This window comes from Megalobrama amblycephala, linkage group LG3, assembly GCF_018812025.1.
Source record: "Megalobrama amblycephala isolate DHTTF-2021 linkage group LG3, ASM1881202v1, whole genome shotgun sequence".
Taxonomy (NCBI): domain Eukaryota; kingdom Metazoa; phylum Chordata; class Actinopteri; order Cypriniformes; family Xenocyprididae; genus Megalobrama; species Megalobrama amblycephala.
Window position 1 is genome coordinate 39,580,102 of NC_063046.1, and position 25,447 is coordinate 39,605,548.

Here is a 25,447-nt window from a genome sequence, read left to right on the forward strand (position 1 = left end):
TGTGCGTGTGTGAGCGCATTACTGATTCGACTCCTCCCTCTTTTTGTGACAGGTATCAATGTATCTTGCTGCTAGTAGGATACAATCTCTTTTTTCACCTAATAAATGTTGAAGTTGTGTTTTATTGTTTACTTTTATAATCATCTGTACTCTCAGAATACTCTTACAGAACTCAGCATGCAGGGCTTCTTTTGGGGTTTTGTCCCATTTGTCAAATTCGTGGTTCAGGAGAGGACCCCAAACTTCACTGCCATATAGTGCAATCGGTTCTATGACTGATTGGAATATTTTGAGCCAGATTCTGATTGGTATTTCATTTTGGATTGAATTTTTGATGGCATAGAAGGTCCTTCTTGCTTTCTCTTTCAGTTCATTCATGGCCAAATTTAGCTTTCCAGTTGCATTTATTTTCAGCCCGAGGTATGTGTAGCTTGTGGCATGATCAATTTTGGTCATACCAAGGCTGAAATTGTGTTTCTTTCCCTGACATCTAGGTCTTTTCTGAAACATTGGAATTTTTGTTTTAGTTGGGTTAATAGTCAGGGCCCAGGTCTGACAGAACCGTTTCAGGATGTCCAGGTTCTGATGTAGACCCTCTTCTGTTTGAGACAGCAGGACCAGATCATCTGCATACAAGAGGAACTTTATGTCGGAGTCATGTAGTGTGAGACCAGGTGCTGCTGATTGTTGTAGTTGTTTCGCCAATTCATTAATGTAAATATTGAAGAGGGTCGGTGATATTGGGCAGCCCTGTCTCACACCCCACCCTTGAGTGAAGAATTCTGCTCTCTCTCTCTCTTTCTCTCTCTCTCTCTTTCCGGTGCATGCTGGGAGTGTGTGAAGGAGTTCGAGTGTTTGTTGGGAGCGAGTGTGATTTCTGTTTCATGCTTTACATTTTCTATTTCTTTATTTATTGTTTTTTCCTTCTGTATTTATTTCCAATCTCTTAGGTAGAGGACAAGAAAAGGGAAGATGCGGTCTTCGAGCCACGTGCGTTTAGACGCCGGTATGGCGTCTGTTCCCGGGTCAACACTGACACTCCGGCATTTTTGCAGGTGCGTGCCAGAGCCGGGAGTGACGGTAGAAGATCTGCTTCTGGTTATCGGGGAGCAGATCGTTTTGATAATATAGCGTCGGCATCACGTATGAATAAAGTGATTGTGGTGTTTTTGAAAACTGAATCACTGATAAATCAGTTGACGGTGAGTGGGTTGTGGGTGAAAGAAGCGTTTGTTGCTGTGAGCCCTTTATCCGCTCCATCAACAAAAATTACAATCTCGAACGTACCTCCGTTTGTATCAAATGATGCAATTACAAAAGAGTTGTTAAGGTTTGGGAAGATTGTGAGCCCTGTAAAAATTATTCCCCTCGGGTGCAAAAATGCAGCGCTTAAACATGTACTCTCTTTTAGACGTCAGGTCTATATGTTTCTTACTTCACCTACGCGTACTTTAGAAGTTTCTTTCCGTGTGACTCACGGAGAAAACTCGTACATGGTTTATGTGAGCACGGAGAGTTTGAAGTGCTTTGAGTGCGGTATTTTAGGCCATAAAAGTTTAATGTGCCCCAATAGAGACGATCAACGGCCATCCACATCTACAGCTAATAAGGTTGGACTTCAGAGAAATGATGAATCAGAGCAGAGGATTTTGAGCAAGGAGAAGGAGTCACAGAAGTGGTGAAAAGACAAGAGGAGGTGAGTGAAAATAATGTCAATACTGGATGTGGGAATGTTTTTGATGTTACTGATAGGGGTATCTTGCAGTCTGTTGCTGCTGCTGATGATGATGAGGATGATGATGAGGATGATGATATAGTGGAGATGAATGATGGAAAAAAAGGAGTTATACAGGAGGTGCTTGATGGAGTTCAGGCTGGAGGTTCTGAGGAGAACATTGTTGATGTGTTGGAAGTTTTGTCTCAGTTTACTGAAGATGCTATGGGAGATGATGAGCAGGATTCAGATAGACTAGAAGAGACTGGTGAAGATCTGTACACTGTTGAAGAGATCAATGCTTTCCTAGATAAGACCAAAGGAAAAGCAGGGGTTGATGTTGGTAATTATTTCCCTGACACTGAAAAGTTTATTAAATCCGTGATGAAGGCAAGAAAAGTGAGTAGTTATGAAGAACTCTCACAGCAAAAAAGATTTCGTCTGAAAAAACAAATAACTGCTATTAGACAAAATAGGAGAAGTGGAAGAATAACGAGGGGAAATACTAAACTTTTATGATGTTTTTAAATATTGTCTTTTTTCTTTTCTGTTTCCCCCCACTCTTTCTTCTCATGGAAATCTTGCGGGTGGGATCTCTCAATATTAATGGGATGAGAGATGGGAGGAAAAATGGGATTTTATCAGAAATGATAAATTTGAAGGAGTTGAGTGTTACTTTCCTACAAGAGACCCATAGTACTTACGATAATGAAGTTGATTGGGGTTTATGGTGGAAAGGAGAGTATGTTTTGAGTCATGGGACTAATTTAAGTGCTGGCGTAGCTGTTCTTTTTTCCCCCAATATTAAAGCTAAAGTTTTATCTAAAACTGAAATGGTGCCTGGGAGGTGCTTAATAGTAAAGGCTGAAATTAGTAGTTTTATTTTTTTGTTTGTGAATGTCTATGCTACTAATATCAGAGCGGAACGATTAAAATGTTTTGCCAACTTAGAAAAAATAATAAAAGAACAAAACGATGATGTTTTTATTGTTTTTGGAGGAGACTGGAACTGTACTATTAATTTCACATTAGATAGAAATGGGGAAGAGCCTCATGCAATGTCAGCTGCCTATTTAGATGGTGTTATAAAAAAGATAAAGTTCTCAGATGTGTGGAGAGAACATAACCCCTTGATAAAGCAATACACATGGGCGAAAGTTTGTAATGAAAATATTTCTGCTGCTCGTTTAGATCGTTTCTCAAAATATGAGAAACAGAGTTGTTAACACACATATGTGACCCGATCTGGCGAAATGAGTCGGAAGTCGCAACGTTCTATTTTAAGATATGGGCCGATAATGTGGAAAAACAATGAAAAAATCGATTTTTTTTTTTTAAGCTAATTTCAAAGAACAGACTTTCAAAAATAATCTCCCAAAGTTTCGTAGTCCAGATAATCGAGTAAAGGTATTTAAATGGCTATTAAATTTGACATGGTTTCACTAAATTAGCTGGAAATGAACTTCTCAACTCCTCTCGTCACTTATGAGCATTTCCCGGTATCCCCTGAAACGTCATTATCTCTGCTCTACAAATATGGTGTTACACGTTGTATAGAACAAATCAAAAAGCTTAGAAATGTAAACACACTGACCTAAACGCTGATTTTTAACAATGGGAAGCCCCGTTTCGACTGACAGGCACGCGATCGGTCCAGCCATCCTCCTGTCAGACTAGCGCGCCTTATAAAATAAAACTCCCATTTGCGTGTCTCTCTTTAAAAGCCAATAAAAATTGAATCCATATAGGTAGCACAAAAATTCTTTTTGCATACAAAACCAAAGACTTTAAACTTTAATATCAAGCCTCCAACATGCTTCTGTTGCGTTGTTTTCACCCTCTAATGAGTCTGAGTAATATGCGTTTACAACAAAAATAGCACAGCAGCTAACTGAATACAAGTATGTATTTCACGTGCTCATAACTTCATGAAAAATGTACAGATCATAAAAATGGCACATCAATATTTAAAGCAGATTCTCAAGATTAAAATGAATCCAAAATCAATATAATATATTGCGTTGATCACAAGATATTACTCACGAAATGATTTAACATACTTGGCTAAAAACATGTCTCTCATCTCTCCGGGATGCAGTGTGTATCCAATGTTCCCGGACCCATCCATGTTCGTTTTCCAACGTGGAATAACAAAATAGATATTGTTTTAAAGCTTAGAATCTCATCTTTTTAATGCATCTAACCATTTTGAAAAACTCCTAACGAGTGCTGAGAAGCACCTCTAAACCGGAGTTTACCGCCCGTTGGCGCCACCTGGCTGCGGAAAAAATGAACAACAATTTTTCAAACTATTCTTTATAATATCACCACGAAATTTGAACCAGATGCAGCTCACATATAGGAGAGCATCACCAAAAAAGAATTTTTTAGCGATCTTATTGTGTTCCATGTCAAATAAAAAAAGAAAAATTATTTTTAAAAAATTATATATATTTTTTGTGTTTATCAGCTGTTTCTCGGCAAGAAAATGTCCAAATGTAATGTAATTTATATTTTCTTAAAATTTAAAATGTTTTCTATCAAATGATACCTACCTTTTGACTCTCCTTGCTACAGTTTTGGAGTTATGAGTCTTTACTTTTGTGTGTGTCGCTCAGAAAAAAAAAGAAAAAAAAAAGAACTCTAAAAAGCCTTCAGGTCTTAAAGGGTTAATTCAAATAAATACTTTAAAATAATTTGAGCTTCATCCTGGTTTAATAGCATTTATGTATATATAAAAATTTATTTGGTCAAATTAAGCTGTAAAATAAATAGTTTATCCCTTTAAATGCAATGGATTTTGAAAGATATCAACAAAAAAACGGGCAAAAAACTTTAAAAGCGATTTTCTCAGGTTTTCAATTTGAAAAAGAGGGCAGACAACCATAATTAAAATGGGTATATCTTTAAAACCATTCAAGGTATGACTTTGACTAGGATATCATTTTAAAGCTTATTGTCTCATCTTTCCATTGATACCAAAATCTCAATTTTGAAATTTGGGTCACTGTGACTCATTTTGCTGGATCAGGTCACATATTATTCCTAATGCTATTTCTGATCATGAATTCATTACTGTTGCATTCACGTTGGAAAAAATATACATAAGAGTTGTTATTGGCATTTTAATATAAAACTTTTAGAAGATAAGCATTTTTGTGAAGCTTTTAAATTGTTTTGGGAGACCTGGAAAACAGAAGGGATTTTTTTTTGAAAGTATTACACAATGGTGGGAAGTTGGGAAAGTGCATGTTAGGTTTTTGCTCCTAATTTGTGCCTCATCCCAGACCTCTTATTTGGCAGTTGAATGAGCAATCACTCAGCGCTGAGGGAGAATATAGTCTCATTTTATTGATAAGAAAAGAGAGAATATATAGAAAGAGTACAAGGGGTGTAGTATAGTTTCAGCCAATGAGAAAGAGAATACATCATATAGCTGATGGTATAGGAATGTGATACATATGGAAAAACAAGTCTAAATATGGTCATCTACTGGTCAGGTACCCATGAGGTCCCTTAGCATCCCAAGGACCTTCTCCTAAGCAGGGACCATTCCCTGTTTCACATTCACTCCTAGTAGAGCCTTATATGGAAATGGTTCTGGTACATAGAAAACCATATGTTAAGACATAGTATACAACTTTGACAGAGGAAAAAAAAAAGGAGCCTCAGTCCACATACTTTCAATGCTGAGACCAACATAAAATCTATCAATTGCCCCTTTTGGCAATAAAATTGCCACACCCAAGTCTCAGCATTACTTTTCTCATATCCAAATATAATCACTTTCTTTACTTTCAAAATCATAACATTCTTCAGCAAACATTTCCTTCAAAATTACTAACATTTAACAGTTCTATTCATCAAAGCATATTGAGAGGATACAAAGTTGTTCATGGCACGATTAATCAAAGCTCTAATAAATGGAATAATACAACAGATAATAAATGCCATAATTAATAGGATCACACCTATAGGAATCAAAGCAGATACAAGCATTTGTTGCCATCCTGTGAGCCATGCTAAGAACCCACTTTGATTATCAGTAACTTCTCGTTCTTGTAATTCTTGAGCAATTCTAGTCATATTTTTTAAACCCTCTGAAATTAAATGACCATCTGCATCATTTTCAGGGATATAAGTACAACAAGAGGTACCAACAATAACACAAACTCCTCCTCCTGCCGCGGTTAATTGATCTAAAACTAGCCTGTTTTGCAGGGCAGATAAACGGAGCCCTCGGAGTTCCTGTTGAACACCAGCCAATGTGTCTCTTGTAGTTTTGATAAATGAAATTAGCTCATATCTTGTAACCTCAACGTCAATTTGAAGACTAGAGACACCTATTCCTGGAAACACTGCTTCAAAGAATCTTTCAGTACCAGTCCAGAGTCGATGTTCCATTGGTACTGGATTATCTCTACTCAAACTACTAGTTGAACTGCGACCAGAGAGGGAGCGTTTCTTTTTCTGTTTTTGTTTTGTCATAACGTGAGGGTTGTGTGGTCTAATAACCATGGAATATTCTTCCAAAGTTACTAGAGCACATCTTCCACTCCAATCTTCTGGAATAGTAGTGTAGACTCTATGTCCACACAGCCAAAACCAATCTTTGACAGCTCTAGTTCCCCGTTAAGCAGAGGCATATCTGTAGCAATTTTGACCTGGCACAAGTGCACAATATTTAGAACACACATCTTGAATAAAAGGATTAGCCCATCCATAAGCAATCATAGTAGATATAGGATGTGGTGTTCTTTTAGAACACTCAGTCATATTAGCTTTTGGATAATGCAAAATACAACTCATACAACAAGACATATTTTCTATCTCACAATGATGGTATGTTCGATTACATTTACTTTTAGGAATTACCCCCAGTCTCACTGTTCCAGTTTCTCTTTCCATACATAACAGTGAGTCTGGAATAGAGCCAATGATTGTCACTTTAGCATGTACTTGCGTTGCAAGCATCATTATTCTACTTTTTCCACAACTCCATATTGCACTTCTATTTGGAGCCATCATTCCAGTAATGCTAACAAAAATAGGGCATTCTAATTCTTCTTCTGTCCTTGGTGATTTAACCTCTACATGTGGTCCAGAAGCACTATGTGGCATTTTGGTGCAAACATAACAGTCACCTGTTTTTCCTTCAGATTTAGCAGTGTAGTTGGCTAATCTCCACCACATGTTAGCTGCGAAGGCATGTGGTTTTTCTTCATAATGTACCCAAGTTTCATTACCAGTGCTAACAGCAGCTTGTATGTGAATAAACACATTTGTCAGCACAACCAGGTAAAATGTCAATTTAGCAATCATGGCTAGAGAGCTTTAATGATAATTATTGCTGGTTTTAGATCTCTAGCAATCTCTTTCTTCTTCTCCTCGTTGAACGTCTTGGTTCACCTTCCTTCGGATCTTTCCTTGGCTCACTGGCTTCCTTCTCCTCATTGACCAGAACGTTCCCCTGGGATGGAGCTGCTTTCAGTCGACTGGCATGGATCCACTGCGGCTGGAAGTCAGTCAGCACTCCTGTTCTCGTCACAGCAATCACCGTGGCGGGCCCCAGATATTTCGGCTCACCCAGTTTTGTGGGCTTCAGACACTTTATCAGCACCTGTTGTCCTGGAACGAAAGGATGAGTGTTTTTTTCTGCAGGAAGAGGGAGAGAGAGAGACACATCACCATTGATGCTATTCAAAGTTTTAATTAGGGAATCCACATAATCCGTGATGATCACCTCCATGTCACCTGTGGAAAAATTGCCAGCGCGACCTCTGACCCATGGGGTCGGGAAAGGTCTACCCATAAGGATTTCAAACGGAGACATCTTTGTTGTTGCTGATGGTGACATTCTAATTTCTGTCAATATGGCAGGCAGCAGATCAACCCAATTTCTGCCTGTATCAAGACACGCTTTATTAAGACGATCTTTGATAACCCTATTCATGTTCTCAACTTGTCCACTAGATGGAGCATGAAATGGGATATGCAATCTCCAGGTAATATTAAGCTCCTTGGCTAACAACTGCGTGACTTTGGAAGTGAACGGTGTTCCATTATCACTATCGATAACCATTGGTATACCAAAACGCGGTATAATGTCCTTAGCCAGAACTTTAACTACCGTCTGTGCATTTTCTTTTCCACACGGAAAAGCTTCAGGCCATTTAGAAAATCTGTCAACAATCACAAGCAAATATTTATTATTTCCGCAAGGAGGCATATGCGTAAAATCAATTTGCAAGTGTTGGAATGGTAGCTCAGGATGTGGTAAAGCATCATGTTTAGTTGCCTTGTGCTTGTTAGTTTGAGCACACACCAGACAAGCATCCAATATCAACAGAGTATTTCTTTGAATATTTGCTATGCAATAAGATCGATTCAACATTTGTATCACTTTCTTTTTTGACACATGTGATACACCATGATAATGTCTACATAGCATAACAATCGCAGATGCAGGTAATGCAAGTCTACCCTGTTTGTCTCTCAAGATTCCAACTTGATCTGGTTTTACTTCATTGTCTGACCAGTAAGTCAAATCAGCTTGCGTAGGGTTAGCTTGTAATATTTTAATGTCCAAATCATTAGTCAATAATGAATTCATCATAGGCACATCTGTGCCCCTTTCGCTTACATGTGGACTTAACATTACTTCTTTAGCAGCCCATTTCGCTACTTCATCTACAAATCTATTTCCTTTGGCTTCATCTGTTTCTCCTGACGTATGTCCTGCTACTTTAATAACAGCGAGTTTTGATGGTTGTTGTGCTGCATTAATGAGCTCCGCTACAATACTATGGTGAGCAATTGGCTTTCCATCTGAGGTTTTAAAATTTCTTTCTTCCCACAATTTAGCAAAATCATGTACTATGCTATACGCATATTTAGAGTCAGTGTATATATTAACACACTGATCTTTTGCCAATTGACAAGCTCTCGTTAAAGCAATTAATTCTGCAACTTGCACTGACTTGTATGGCAAAGAGTATGCCTCAATTACACGATCAGGTAATTCAACAATAGCATACCCACACAAGTATACATTATCATTTGGCTTGAAACAGGATCCATCAATATACCAATTCTTCCCCTCCTCCAGGACAGATGCAGAAACATCTGGCCTGCAGGCAGTCGAAATCTGGATTCTGTCCAGGCACTCGTGGTCATCACTCTCAAATTCACCTTGCGTCAGCAACCTGTGCAAATGTACAGTAGGGCCATGAATAACAGAAGTTGGCTTCAAAATCAAATTAGCAGTAGCTAATAATATAGCTTCATAGCCAGAGCGGCGTTGAGTAGTCATATGTTGAGTAGAAATATTACTCATAATGACTCCTACCTGATGAGAAGTATGCACTATCAATTTATGTGATAACACAATTTTTTCAGCATCTTGCACCATGATCGCCGTGGCAGCCACTGCACGCAAACAAGCAGGAAGTCCCCTGGCTACTGAATCAAGAGTTTTAGACAAATAAGCTATGGGACGAAAAGTACCCCCATGTTCCTGGGCCAGGATTGCGGCGGCTGTACCCCCACTTTCATGCACGTATAAGTGAAAGTCTTGAGAGTAATTTGGGAGGCTGAGTGCAGGAGGTTTCATGAGGGAGGATTTCAAATGTCTGAATGCTTGATCCATCTCAGCTGTCCATGTAATGTCCTCTGTGTCCCCCAGAGTAGCAGTTCGTAGGATTTTATCATACATGGAACAGTTGGGCACCCATATTCGGCAATAATTAACCAGTCCCAGGAAGCTTTGCATCTGCTTCCGTGTTGATGGGTGCTTGAAAGTAGCAATAGCTTTCACTCTGTCAGCAGACAATTGCACTTTGCCCTGTGACAGTTCATGTCCAAGGTACTCGACCCTCCTCTGTACCCACTGTAATTTCTCTCTTGATGCCTTGAAACCAGCCTCTGCCAAAATATTGCAGACAATTTTAGAGGCAGCAGCACACATGTCCTCAGTTGCACCAGTGATGAGGATGTCATCTGCATATTGAAGCAGACAGGTGTTTGGAGGAAGTTTGGCATTTTTCAGAGTTGCGTGCACTACAGCAGAGAAAACAGCCGGAGAATCCCTGAACCCTTGTGGGAGTCTTGTCCACGTTAATTGTGAATTTTCCAAGGTAAAAGCAAACAATGGCTGTGTTTGGCGATCAACAGGAATGCTGAAGAAGGCACTGGAAATATCCAGAACTGTAAAAAATGAATGTTCAGAAGGAATAGAATTAATTATAGTTTGCACATCAGGTACAATAGGAGACAATGGTGTTACTAACTCATTAACTTTTCTCAAATCTTGAGTTAAACGCCAAGAACCATTTGCTTTCTTAATTGGATTAATTGGTGTATTATAAGGTGAATGAGTGTGCACCAGGATGCCTTGAGCCAGTAATTTATCAATAACAGGAAGAATACCCTCCACCTTTTCTTTTGAGAGGGGTACTGTTTCTGATACACAGGCTTGTCTGTTATTAGCTTAGCAACATAGGGCTGGACATCAATGAATCCTGCGTCATCCTTATGGGCTGCCCACAACTTGGGGTTGACGCCTTCAATTTCCTGTTTGAGCTCAGTTGCAGAATCATCCTCAAGGAGAGCATTTCCTGTATCGACAGTGAGAGAAAAGGCTGCAGGAAAAATAAGTTGTAGAGAGTCAGCATTAAAATTAAGTTGAATACCTAATTTATGTAAGAGATCGCGTCCCAGAAGAGAAAATGGTGAACTCGGTATTATCGCAAAAGCATGCATTTTAAACAGTGATGGGATATCATTAGAAGTAACTGGAAATGTTGGTGTCATTTCACATCTCACAGGTACACCATTGATTCCCACAGAGTTTACATGTTTTCCTGTAATCGAGCCCTCATAGACAAGAGAGGATAACGATGACATCGACGCCCCCGTATCTATGAGAAAAACATAGGGTTTATGGTCAACATTTAATTCAATAAATGGCAAAACAGTTGACACATTCGGATAACTCAAAGAAATCAATGAAAAATTATCAGAAGAGGGCTCAGTCGAACTCAGTCATTGTTGCCAGGAAATGGGATACACTGGATTTTGTCTGTCAGTCTTTGCAGAAGGGAGCGCAAGTGGGGGCTTTTGCTTCAAGCCACCACCAGAGCCCTTCTTCTTCTGCTTTTCTGACCTCTGCCTCAAATCCCAAGCCTTTTTCCTACAGTCACGTTCCAGATGTCCTGGCTTGCCACAATAAAAACAGCGTCTCACATTTCCAAATTGTTGTGGACGAGGATTCACAGCAGCATTCACTTGAAGCATTGCAGGAGTTTTGCCCCTGGAGACATCAAAAGCTCCAGCAGAGGAAAGCTCACGCAAGCGTCGTCCTAATTCATCAACAGAAATGGTAGTAATATTCGGAGTTGTTATACGAATTAACTGCGCAGTGTCTTTGTTCATATTATTTAGGAACGTATTTAAGAACAATGGACAATTTTGTTCAATAGGAATCGCAGATTCCTCAACCCATGCATGTTTAAATCTGTTAAAGAATGCAACAGGGCTTTCACCAGTTCTCTGTTTGGTATTGGCTGCATGCGAGATGTCTTGTTTAGCAGAAGACACTTTTAACAAAAAAGCAGTCAATTGCTTGAAAAAATCTTTAAGTTTACCTGAGCTGGCCCAAATCCAATCATATTCCTCTTCTTCATCCTCCGAATCAGTAATTAGAAGCACTCGTGAAGGTTTAGACAAATCAAGGGGCTTCGAATCTCCAGCTTTCTGAGATACAACACGACGAACAGGCGGTGTATCGTAGATGGGGTTTAAGTAATAAACTTCTTCAATCATTTCCTCCTCTGTGATTTCCGCAGGCAGTGTTTTAGTCAAAATAAAACGATAATCTCGTCCCGTCAATTGACTGTAGGCAGTTAACCGTTGCAGCACTGCCACAAATTGATGTGGTGACTTAGCCGGATCAGGCAGATCTTTGCAAATAGCCACTGCCTCCGTAACACTCAGAGGAGTAATTTTGTAACCATCTGGAAGCTGTACAAACGGAAAAACTTCAGTTGTGGACGGCAACTGCGGATACAATCGATTGGTCAAGGGCTTTGGAATTTCAGCAGAAACAACGCATTCATATGGAGGAAGGGACGTATCAGGTTTCAACTGAGACTGAGAGAGAGAGCTGTCTTGTTTTTTCAACTCTGGACCCTTATCCCAATAAGTTTTCATCTTCATCCAAACTTTATACGCATCTTTCATATAATCAATTGGCCATCCTGGGTCACCCCAAGAACCAAAGATCATATCTTTTGCAGCATGCATATCTTCATCTTTAAAAGAACCATCGCGGGGAAACGGATCTAATTGTATTTTCCCTTCTGACCATCCCGCGAGATTAGAGAGATAGGGTTCAGTAAAAAACGCTTTATTATTGCGATTCATGAAATCCCTCGGGGTTTCCCCCATCAACGGTCGACTAATCGTTTCACCCATTTAAAACAGCCAACAAAGATCTCTCCTTTGCTTAAAGAAAAGCCTTACAATTTCAGAAAATGGCCAAACAAAATACAAATTAAAGTCTGCATCTTTATATTAACCTTTTAGTATTTTTTGGCAAAAAGAAAAATTTTAAATTCAGTATTATTCATTCAACCGCCAACAAGGACCTGAGGATATCATCATGAAATGGACTAAGAGAGAGAGAAAAATTTTCAACTCAAACTCATCTATTCCCTTCCCACGTATATAATCCGTGAGGATAACACCAAAAAATGAAAGGGTGATCAATCCTCTTTCACTCTTCCCGCATTTATCTAAATACGAGGATATCCACTTTTAACAAATATGAAAAAAGTGCGGCACAAAAATACAAGGATCAATTTCTCAACAGACAGTAAGATGCACTTAAGCATTTTATTTCTTACCTGTCTGGAGAAATCCCAGACGAGCCCCCAAATTGTTAGGTTTTTGCTCCTAATTTGTGCCTCATCCCAGACCTCTTATTTGGCAGTTGAATGAGCAATCACTCAGCGCTGAGGGAGAATATAGTCTCATTTTATTGATAAGAAAAGAGAGAATATATAGAAAGAGTACAAGGGGTGTAGTATAGTTTCAGCCAATGAGAAAGAGAATACATCATATAGCTGATGGTATAGGAATGTGATACATATGGAAAAACAAGTCTAAATATGGTCATCTACTGGTCAGGTACCCATGAGGTCCCTTAGCATCCCAAGGACCTTCTCCTAAGCAGGGACCATTCCCTGTTTCACATTCACTCCTAGTAGAGCCTTATATGGAAATGGTTCTGGTACATAGAAAACCATATGTTAAGACATAGTATACAACTTTGACAGAGGAAAAAAAAAAGGAGCCTCAGTCCACATACTTTCAATGCTGAGACCAACATAAAATCTATCAGTGCATATAAGAGATTTTTTTGCCAAAAATACACATCTCATTCTTCTTTTCATTTAAAATCTTTCTTCTTTCCACTTTGGAGTGGCTGGAGACAGAGATTTTGGACATTGAGAAAAAAATGACTGATAATGATGCTGATAATCTAAAGAGATTGTGGACTGAGAAAAAAAAATCAACTAAATTCAATCTTGAATGAAAGAGTTAAAGGAGCTCTCATAAGAAGCCGTTTTCTGACTGTAAAGGACATGGATGCTCCTACTACTTACTTTTTTAATTTGGAACATAAAAAGGGTCAACAGAAACAGATGTACTTGCTGGAGAATGACAACGGACATGTCACCTCAGATCCGCTAGAGATGCGTAGACTGGCCGTTGCTTTTTATTCAAAGTTGTATGCTGCTGAAATCTCAGATGAACATTCAAGGAATGAGCTACTTAAGGATCTTCCTGTTTTATCTGAAGAACACAAGGGTTCTTTAGAGGCTGAGCTAACTTTTGAAGAAGTCACTTCAGCTGTTATGAGTCTCTCTTCAGGTCGTACTCCAGGATTGGATGGACTGCCGGGTGAATTCTATAAAGTTTTTTGGACCACTATTGGTGAAGATTATTTTAAAACACTTAAAAAATGATTTCTTGATGGAATACAAGTTGTCAACGTGCTGTTTTATCGTTGCTCCCTAAAAAGGGTGATTTGACACTTTTAAAAAACTGGAGGCCAGTAGCGATTTTATGTACTGAATATAAAATAATTTCTAAATGTTTGGCTAATAGATTGAATAAGGTGTTACAAGAAATTGTGCATAAGGATCAATCTTATTGTATAAAGAATAGATCCATTACTGATAATCTTCACCTAATAAGGGATGTTTTTGATTTTACGCATTGTAATGATGTGAATTTGGGGTTGTTATCTTTGGATCAAGAAAAGGCTTTTGACAGGGTTGACCATGTTTTTCTGTTTGATACTTTGAAAGCTTTTGGTTTTGGGGATAATTTTATTTGAAAAATTAAACTTTTATATACTGAGGCAACATGTATGATAAAAATGGTTGGAGGATTAAGCATCCCTATAAAAGTAAAATGAGGTATCAGACAGGGTTGCCCTCTCTCTGGTGAATTGTACAGTATTGTAATTGAACCTTTGCTGTGTAAATTGAGGAGAGGGCTAATGGGTCTACAGGTTAACACCCTACGCTGATGATGTCACAGTCATAATACGGGAACAAAATGCCATTCAGATGTTAAAGGAGGCTTTACACTGTTATGGTAAAGCCTCTTCATCTGTTGTTAACTGGGGTAAATGTGATGCTCTGTGGTGTGGAAAAGATTTTAAAGGTCCAGTACTTTCTGGTGGTTTAAAGTGGGGAAGAGCAGGTTTTAAATATTTAGGGGTATTTATTGGGACAGAAGAGTACCAAAAACTGGGAGGTCCTAGTGGAGAAAGTGTGTGTTCGGTTGTCTAAATGGAAATGGTTGCTACCCCAGCTATCCTACAGGGGGAGGGTACTAGTTTGTAATAATTTGGTTGCATCTTCTTTATGGCACATAATGACAATATTTGAGCCTCCTGATGAACTGGTGAGAGATATCCAGCAGCGACTAGTGGATTTTTTTTGGTCAGGCTATCATTGATTGAAGGCAGCAGTGTTGTATTTGCCTGTACTGGAAGGAAGCCAGGGGCTGATTGATGTCGCATCAAGAATAAAGGCCTTCAGAATCCAGACGACACAAAGATTGCTTTATGAGGAGGATGTGAGTTGGGCTGGAATTGCTTGTGATCAATCAGAGTGGCACAGAAAGTGTTGAATCAGACTTTAGAGTCACTACCACAGGATTATAGACTGGCAATGGAATCTTTTAATAACGAAGTGGATAAATGTGTGTTTCCGAGAAGATAACACTAGTATTGATTAATGTTAACGCTCCAGTTAAGGCATATGAAAGAATGATTTTTTTAGATACTCTTGCTAATACAGTTCAGCAATGTGAAGATCATTATTTAATAATTGGTGGAGACTTTAATTGTACTATCAATGATATTGATAGGAATCATCTCGAGCCTCATTGTGCTTCAAGACGAAGATTGTCACAATTAATTGTATCAAATGAACTCTGTGATATTTGGAGGAATTTGAATAGCAATATAAGACAGTATATGGACACATGTAAGAGAAAATCATATTGCTTTGGCAAGATTAGATAGATTTTATTGTTATAAATTTAAATCTCAATGTTTTAAAAGTTGTCATATATGTCCAGTAGGTTTTTCAGATCATTCTATGGTGATTACTTCTGTTTTTATTAATTCTATAAGAAATAAAAGTGCATATTGGCATTTTAATTGTGCTTTTGTTGAAGATTTTCATTTTAGAAATTGTTTTAGATTTTTTTGGGAAAAATGGAAATTGCAATATAATAATCAATATGCTTTCAATGTAACAAAGGACATTGTTGGATATATAAAAAAATTAGAAGATGATATTGTGGACATTCAGAATTTATGTGGGGCCACAGGAGATCAAGATTATTTTATATCTTTGAAAACGAAAAAAGAGTTTTAAGTGATCTATTAGGAGTCAGAGCGCAAGGGGCTTTGGTGAGATCAAGATTTCAGAATGCATCTGAAATGGATGCCCCGTCTAGATTTTTTTTTTTTTTTTTGGCCTGGAAAGGAAAAATGGCCAAAGCCGGTTAATTCATTGTTTAAAATCCAATGATGGGAAAGAAATCACTAAAATGTCTGACATACGGAGAAGAGCAGTTGATTTTTATGAAGAGCTCTATTCAAATGAATATGAAAAAAATGATCTAATGGCAAAACACTTTTATAAAGATCTTCCTCAGGTGCCTGAAGAATTTTATGAAGAATTAATGATACCATTGTCAAAGGAGGAGTTGTATGCTTCTTTACAAAGTTTAGAAAATGGGAAAGCACCAGGAATTGATGGTCTTCCTGTTGATTTTTATAAGGCCTATTGGGATTTTTTGGGAGATGATTTGCTTGAAGTTCTGAATAACAGCTTGAATGGAGGACAGCTGCCACAGAGCTGTAGAAGGGCAGTTTTAACCCTGCTCCCAAAAAAAGGAGATTTAAAGGAAATCAAAAATTGGAGACCAGTGTCATTATTATGTGCTGATTATAAAATCTTGTCTAAAACTTTGGCCAATCGATTAAAAGAAGTGATGGAATTGATAATACATATGGATCAGTCATACTGTATACCCAACAGGTCAATTGTTGACAATATTTCATTAATCAGAAATGTTTTAGAGGTTTCAAGGATTTTTGGCTTTAAATGTGGTCTTATTTCATTAGACCAGGAAAAAGCTTTTGACCGGGTAGAACACTGTTATTTATGGGATACTTTTGAAGCTTTTGTTTTTCCTCCTGGTTTTATAAATATGATAAAAGTCCTTTATGAAAACATTGAAAGCATATTGAAGATCAATGGTGGCTTGAGTGCTCCGTTTAAAGTTGGAAGAGGAATAAGACAGGGATGTTCAATGTCTGGAATGTTATATTCTATTGCTTTGGAACCTCTTTTAAATCAAATAAGGGAGAGTATGTGTGGTTTCAAATATGATAGTGTATATACATCTGCAAAGTTGTCAGCATACGCTGATGATGTAATAGTATTAATTAATGACCAAGAAGATGTCAATAGACAAAAATCGTTGAAGACTTTGGTAGAATTTCGTCTTCGAAGGTTAATTGGTCAAAAAGCTCAGCCCTGTTAGTGGGTAATTGGCAAGCTGAAAAACCAAGTTTACCTTGTGGAATGTTCTGGACAAAAGGAGGTTTTAAATATTTAGGGGTGTTTTTAGGTGATGTTATAACAATGGAAAAGAATTGGGAAAATGTTTTAGAAAAAGTACAAGGAAGATTGGCAAGGTGGAATTGGCTGTTAACCAAAATGTCATTTAGGGGGAAAGTCCTTGTAATTAATAATTTAGTAGCATCCATGTTATGGCACCGTTTAGCAGTATTAGAACCTCCAGCGGGCCTGTTAGAAAAGATTCAAACTTCCCTTGTTAATTTTTTTTGGAATAAATTACACTGGCTTCCTAAAAGTGTGTTCTATCTACCCTTAGAGGAGGGAGGACAAGGTTTAATACATTTTGAAAGTAGGAAAGCAGCTTTTAGATTGCAGTTTGTAAAAAAAATTATTGTATCAAAAGCTGCCTAGGACAAATTTAGCATTTAAACTGTTAAAGTGGTGTTGGGAAGCTTGGATTAAGTAAAGAATTATTTTGGATAAATTGTAAGAAAATAAATTGGAAAGAAATGCCTTTTTTATGAAGGTGTTCGAAAATCATGGTGTTTGATGAATCATGGTCTACTGATGTAAAATCCCTATATTGGTTGTTGTTAGAACCATTGATTAATGGATCTCGTCTGAATGTATCTGGCGAGATACCATCATGGATTGAACAAAAATTGAAGAATGCACAGATTATAACATTGAAGGATCTAATTGAAGTGTCTGGGTGGAATCTAAGTAATATTGTTGCACTGACTCAAAGACTTGGAATTCACTCTGAACGAATAGTTGGACAGATGTTGGAAAAATGTCAAAGCTCTTTATGTGAAGAAGAGTGGAGGCTTTTATATGATTATTCAACATCACGGAAAAGATCAAATGCTGAGGACAATTTTCCTGAAATGATTATTTCTCCGGATTTGCCAGATGTGGATACTAACTGTCCTTTAATAGTGTTAAAAAATTTGAGGGACAGAAATTTTAAATTTATTGGAAGAAAATGTTTATATAAAATGTGTGTAAAGGTGATGAACAAAGACAAGTTGGTACATCGTTCTGATAATCCATGGCGTAGTCAATTAAATATTGATTCCAATTTTAAACCAATGTGGGGAATGTTATACAAGCCACCATTGACGAAATTTATTGGAGATTTGCACTGGAAGATCTTGCATGGCATTGTTGCAGTGAATGCCTTCATTTCTATCTTGAATCCACAAGTAAAAGATAATTGTGTTTTTTGTGGGCAGAGAGAAACTATTTTTCATTGTTATATATACTGTGAAAGGTTTCAATCTCTATTTGAAGTGTTGAAAGTGATTTTTGATGATTTTAATGAAATGTTCAATATACCTGTATTTATTTAAGGTCTCAAGGTTTTTAAAGCAAATAAAAAAAAAGGGTCGTTTGTTGAATTTTATTATAGGAAAAGCAAAAATGTCTATTTATTTAAGTAGAAAACAGAAAGTTGAGCGTGGAACTGAATGTAATGTAGTGAATGCTTTTAAAGGACTTGTAAAAACAAAAATTAGACATGATTTTGCTTTTTATTTATGTATGAAAAATCTATTGGATTTTGAAGTGATTTGGACTTGTGGAGAAGTACTCTGTAAAATTGAAAACAGTTCTTTAATATTTGGTGATAGTTTAAGATGAAATAGAATGTGATTTTTGGATATGTGAAATACATAATTAATGTATAAGTATAATTAATGTAAATAAAGTTTTTCTAAAAAAAAAAAAAAAAAAAAAAAATCTCTCTCGCTGGAGTTTTAACATTTGGGCATCTGTTTAAACTGTCTGGACTGGCTTTTGAGAACGTTGATGCTGTCACCAGTTGTTTGGGGGTAAAGTCAAAACGTACAGTAGGCAAATTGTTTGAAAAATGGAAGTCTGCTCTTATACCTGAAGAAGTTCAATTGTTAAGAGAATACTCTGAAGGATTAACTACCCCAAACTGTAATGATCCATTCCCTGTTTGTTGACTGATTTTAATGAGTGTGATGGTGTGTTTTTACAAAACAGTATTTTGTTTTTAAAGGGATCCAATTCTGCATCTGGGAAAAGTGTGTATAAAAGTTGTGTTAAATCTTTGAATAAAATTTTTTTATGTAATAGGGTTGATACTCCTTGGCGTGCTGTCCTCCATTTAGGAATGAATGTCAAACCGGAATGGAGAGCCTTGTATAAGTCACCTTTGTCAAAGAAAGTAGGAGACTTACAATGGAGAATTCTTCATGGCGCTATCGCTGTGAATGCTCTTGTTTCAGTTATAAACCCAGGTATCAGTGATGAATGCCCTTTTTGTCTCCAGAGGGAAACGGTTTATCATGCCTTTGCTTTTTGTAATAGGCTCAATTCACTTTTTCAAGTTCTAGGGGGCTTGTTTAGTCGGTTTGATGAGATCTTTTCATTGGAAGTGTGTGGCGACCAGGGCGGGCGAGAGCCGTGAGGGAACGGCGCGAGGCCGGTGACGCAAGTGATAACGAGCATCACCTGGGAGGCGCACCAGCCTTGAGGCTCTCACGGAGGAGCTCCGGGAGCATAAAAGGAGGAGCGACGACCGTGAAGGACGAGAGAGGACCAGGCCTGGACTTTATTTTATGTTTTATTATGTTTGTGTGGCCAGCAGACGTCCGCGAGGGTCTGCCGGCATTACTTTTGTTTTGTTCTTTGTTTATTTTTGGAATTAAAACTTTATTTGAACGTTCACCGGTTCCCACCTCCTTCTTCCCGTTTACGAACTGCGTTACAAAGTGTTTATGTGGTTTTAAATATATTCTGAAACATTGATTCTGTTGCCAATTATTACATTTTCTTTTAGGTCAAGCGAAAATGACAATTTATGATACCAGGAAAATTAAGATTGAACAGAATTTAAATGGTAACCTACAAACTGTGTTTTTTAACCTAGTGAAGTCAAGGATTCTGGTTGATTTTCGGTATTATAAAGCTATGGGAGATCTTATGCATTTTGAAATGATTTGGTGTTACAAAAGGGCTCTGTGTGAAATTAATGACGGGAATTTAGAGTTTACAATTTTCTAATAAATCTTTGTGTGTTTTTGTTTTTGTTTTTTTTTTTTGTTTTTTGTTTTTAATGATTTTTGTGTATATAAAGTAGGAATTGATTGTATTATGTTGTTGAAAATTGTAATAAAGGTGTGTTGAAATTCTCTCTCTCTCTCTCTCTCTCTCTCTCTCTCTCTCAGGTGTTTCTCTAATGTTAAATGTCTCATTTATTTAGGCCTGAGCTCAAGCCTGTTCAGCATCTTCTGACACTGACATCACCTGCTCAAACACAGCTGAGGACCTTCACTTATACATTGTTTAAATACACTGATTGATATTTAAATGTGCAAGATTTCAGTCTACCCTCATCTGCCCAGCTAACAGTGAATGCTCTGAGCACTTTTGGCTAACATTCTGGGGGCAGACCTTACGGAGTCTGCATGCTGTGAAGATTGACTTTTACAATTGTGGGTTTGGTCGCTCCAGACGCTACATGTCAGTGTCATTTTGGAGTGCTTTTTTCCCCTATCACATATTTTAGTAATCTTCATAAATTAGGGTTCTCTTTGGAAAGCTTAAAAACTCAAAATACATTCTGTGAAAACAGTTTTGATATTGGACATTGTGATACCATGGATTGACAGGACTTGATTTTATAGCAATTTTAGAATCCAAATTATTTTGTAAAATATATATATTTGTATAAATTAAAAAAAAACAGTTTAGTTCAGTACATTTGCTTTACAGTAAACTTAAACTTTTATCACATTTTTGCACGTTCATTTTTTGAAGTGCTTCTGCAATAATCTGATAAATGCTTCTTTAAAAAGAGACCAACCGTAGCTCTGTATTCCAAAGCATTCATGAATTTCAACCTTTTAAGCTCAGATCTCAAAAAAGGGGATGACAGTTGACAGGTTAAAGCTTTAATAAGCAGGGTTTTATATATCGCTGTGGAGTGGCAGGTGTTTCATTTGGATGGAAACACCTATCAGTGCTTCAAACCAATGAAAGACGAGCTATGAGAAGATTTCTTAAAATCATCACGTTCTAAGTCATCCAGTTTTTATCACACGGCAGCTGAATCGAGAGAAAATTGTGTAACGTCACAAACTTTCTGATTGTTTTGTTGGTGAATTGCTTTATTCAGTTTGTTGCATGAGTTCAGTATTAAAATAATTTAAATGATTGGAAAACTGACAGTATTTGAACTAGTTGATCCTGTTTTATTGAAACTGAGGTTTAGATTCAGACATGTAATGAAAATATTTGAGCAATAGACTTCTAGATTTGTATATATAATTTAATGCACATTTAAACAGAATTATTCACACTTGGTTTTTCTCAGTGAAATAAATGTTTAATCATAGTGTTGATGAAGTTTTAATTAAAACCCCTCATATAGCAGGACAGTTTTCTCCAGAGGGCTTTTGACAGAAGTGTCGATTTCGTCCAAACTTCCTCGACAGCATATTAATGGTGAGGGTAACGAGCAAGTGTCCGAAAGGCAGCTGGAGGCCAAAAGTACAGACACAAAGGATTGACAGGAAGTCACAGAGAAACTCACTCCAGCGCTTCCTGTTTTCTGTCCTACTTCTGTCAGAGTGCGAGCAAGTGAAAGCGATCTAACCTCATTTCCAAACCACACACACCCAAAATATGCTTTATTATTTGCGGTGTTTTTGTTCTTTTATGAGAAGTTTTGCTGAGTGTCCTTTTTATGCAGAGACTCTTTCATTGTGGAAAACAAGATGGAAGCTGTGTGGGACTGAAAAGAGATGCTCTTTTATTTATTTATTTATTTATCAGCAGGATAAGATGATGATGACAGGTATTAACGAGTTGTCTGACACAACCAGCAGTTTGAGAAGCACTGCAGATGCATTTGCGAAGACCAGTGAACATCCAGTGCAAGCGTGTTTAAGATGAGAAATATTAATAATTACACACAAACCCTTCAGCTAAATGACATTGTGAATTACTAATCCAGCTCAAGTCTCTGGGATTTTTGCCAATTAGTAATACCTCAAACTCTCTGAAAAGCCTTCAACATTAAACAAATGACCTGCAGGAAGCTCATTTCTCTAGAGACAAGAGATTTTTTTTTTGCTGACACGTTTTCTTTAGGTACTGCAAGTTAATAATAGCGCAGATCCTGAGCTTGGCTGGATCAAGATGTTCTTTGCTGCTTTCCTTGAATAGATTTTCCCATTCAATTCATCCTGGAGTTGAAGTGAATAACTTTGGTTTTGCAGCTGTAGTTTTCAGGTGCATTTGTTCGCTTGCAGACATCGTTGCAATTGTGCCGAATTATGCAACAGGCCAGTAAACCTCTTGAGGCGTCACAGCATACTGTGTGTGATTAGCACTGAATTGAGCTGAATAATTACTCTATTGTCTTTTTAGAGCCGCTTTACAGCTGAAATTGAATTTATCTCATTTCAATTATTTATTTTCTAGTTTATTAATGTGAAGCTGCTTTGAAACAATCTTTAGGCCTACTATATAAAGCGCTACAAAAATAAAGGTGGCTAATCTTTTCAGTTAACCCTCTGGGGTCTGAGGATTTTCGGGGCCCTGGAGAAGTTTTGACATGCCCTGACATTTGTGCTTTTTTCAGTTGTTCATAAACATATTAATGGAAAAAGTGTCATTACACTGTATTCAGCACAAACTAGGCTATAATAATATGTGAGGAACATGTATGTACATGTTTGTATTTTTGAAGGAATAACGTTTATGCGTGGTTATTGAAAAATACAAAAAAACTTAAGTCACTGAAATAAAACCAAAAAAATATATTAAATCTGTGTTCACAAGAACTCTGGGTATTGGAGATTGTAGACAAGAGTTTTTGTTTCAAATGATGTAAAAATTATCCTGCCTACTCGTTCATATAAAACAATATATTGATTTTGTTTTTGTAAGACACTTTTTGTCAAGAAACACAGTATGCATGGAGGCGTGAATCATCATGAATAATGGGTGATTCACACCTGAGAAGACAAAAGAATCGCATAATGAGCTAGCATGCACATTTGGAGAAATATTGATGGATTCTCATATGTTTATGTCAATTTTCTATACAGAGGAGTAATATTTATTTAATATTTATTGTCATCACTATGAGCGCTGGATACTGTGTTTTCAATTCATACTTGCAGCCGGAGGGCTCTCTGTGCACCTTTAGTCAACAAATGAATCTAAAGACATTCCAGGAACTAACAAAGTCTTCCAGAGGTCACTAACCATGGCTTTAACATACAGATAAACACTTTTCAAGACAAAAAATACATGACTGTGACGATGTATACATGTATTGCCTCAGAACTTGCATCTGAATAGCACTTGCTCCATGGGCATGACCGCATTAGCGGATAATGAGCTGAATCACGGACTTCTGACATGGCTCTATTTTCATACAGATTACATAAACAGAGAATTTTTGTTTTCGATTTGACTTACACGATTTAAAACCTGACATTTCAATGTTTCTTTAGACATAAGTCTAATTAGTATTAATTAAGTTACAGTTCATTTTCTGAGAACTATCAGATTGGACTTCGTTCAGAGGGAGACGACAGATCCCCTACCTCCACATAGCCCCCATCACAGGCGATTCTTGAGATTCGCCTTCGAGGAAGTGGCATATCAATATACGGTCCTTCCATTCGGGCTGTACCTAGCTCCTCGCACTTTTATGAAGTGCTTGGACGCAGCTTTCTCCCCACTGAGACAGATGTGAATCTGCATCCTGAATTACCTCGACAACTGGCTTGTCTTAGCCCAGTCGGAGGACGAGTTACTATCACAAAGATCCGTGCCCCTCAGCCAACTAGAGCACCTGGGACTCAGTCAACGTATTTCGTTCCTGGGGGCAGTTTTCGACTCAGCCCAGATGAGGGCTACAGTCTCACCAGAGCACACTCTGGTCATGCAACCAACGGCTCGTGGCTTCTTTCAAACTTGGAGCCCCTCTTCCCCTCAGATCGTTCCAGAGGTTACTAGGCCTTATGGCTTCTGTCTCCCCAGTACTACAGCTGGGCCTGCTGCAGATGCGGCCCCAACAGTTTTGGCTAAAACCTCAGGTTACCAACTTACTTTTTGAAGGACAGGGATGCACTGGCCCATGACTGGCCTAGCCTCCTCCTCTTCAGGTCATCAGATGCATCAGGGAACACAAGCACAAGGTGTTTCTGGTGGCCCCGCTCTGGAAGAACCAACCTTGGTTCTTGGAGCTCTTTCAGCTCCTCGTAGCGGCCCGTGGCCCATTCCCCTGAGGCGGGATCTCTTCTCTCAGGCGAACAAAACGATCTGGCACCTCCAGCCCGAGCTGTGGGCACTTCATCTTTGGCCTCTCGATGGGAGCCTGTGGATCTCCCAGGCTAGAGCCCCGTCTACGAGATGCTTCTATACTCTGAAATGGTCTTCTCCACCTGGTGCACAGCTTGGAACGAAGGCCCGACCTCTTGCATCATATCTTTGATACGTCTTTTCTTCAGGAGCGTCTGGACAAGGGCCTCACCGACGCTCATAGTATACGTGGCAGCCATAGCAGCGTTCCATGCTCCCATTGCCGGCCAGTCAGAAGGAAGGGACAACTTAGTTGTTCAGTTTCTGAGAGGATCAAGGAGGCTCAACCTGCCTCACCCTCTTACCACTCCTACCTTGGACCTTTCCACAGTCCTAGGGGCTCTCAAGAGCCCCCCTTTCGAGCCGCTGCAAATCACTGACCTACGGCCCCTTCCGCTTAAGACCGCCAAAACACCAGACGCACAGCTGTATGTTCAACCCAAATCGTAAGTATGCTTCTCCCTTTTCCACATTTGGGGTTCTGTGAATTTAGTTTAATTCTCATACTCTTTGATTAAAGGCAGTGGTGTAGCGTCTAGGAATGCAGGGTATGCACATGCAAATGGGCCCGGGCTGATGGGGGGCCCACGGGAATGAATGTTTCATTTCTTGGACACAATAAATATATTTTTTGTATGCATGTTATGAGCAGTAATTTGTTGTTTCTCCATAATTTCTCATTTCGCCGTAATTTTTTGTGTGCATTTGTTATTTTTTGCACCCTGCAGCTGCCGTAGAACTAAGCTCAACTACTCTTTTTTTTTTTAAATAATTACGCTGCATTATGTGCAAACGCTGCATCACCGTGCCAAAAAAAAAAAAAAGTGTGATGAGAGATTAGTGGTTAGCTAACAACATTAAACAATGGACAAATACAAACAAAAACGTGGGGCATTAAAGAGGAAAGGGAGGGTGGAAAAGTTAGTCGCGACACAAAAACAACCCGAAATGGACAGTTTTTTGTGCTGACCTAGTGTGAATGACACTGATGTCGAAGGTGAGAAGGAAGTTTTGTCAGCTAATATTAGCAGTTGCACGTCTTTGGATGAGAACAACAATGCAGCTGACAGCTTGATGAGATTCCAAGAGTCTGGAAGTGAAGAAGCAGCCGCAGACGAGCCAAAAGCTGGATCTTCGGCGGGAAATATGTCAGCAAGTTACACAATAGATAAAGGACACTATCTAGACACACTAACAGATGGGCAAG

The 25,447-nt window shown here is 38.3% G+C and overlaps 1 protein-coding gene across 1 annotated transcript; it reads right to left on the reverse strand.

The window, feature by feature from the left end:
• Positions 1 to 6,338: 6,338 nt before the first annotated feature.
• Positions 6,339 to 9,490, reverse strand: LOC125265247 (protein NYNRIN-like). Its single transcript, XM_048185363.1, has 2 exons — positions 9,063 to 9,490; positions 6,339 to 8,919 (listed from the first exon to the last, which is right to left on the reverse strand). The coding sequence occupies exon 2, from the start codon at positions 8,370 to 8,372 to the stop codon at positions 7,071 to 7,073; it is 1,302 nt and encodes a 433-aa protein (XP_048041320.1). The 5' UTR covers positions 8,373 to 8,919; positions 9,063 to 9,490; the 3' UTR covers positions 6,339 to 7,070.
• Positions 9,491 to 25,447: the final 15,957 nt, after the last annotated feature.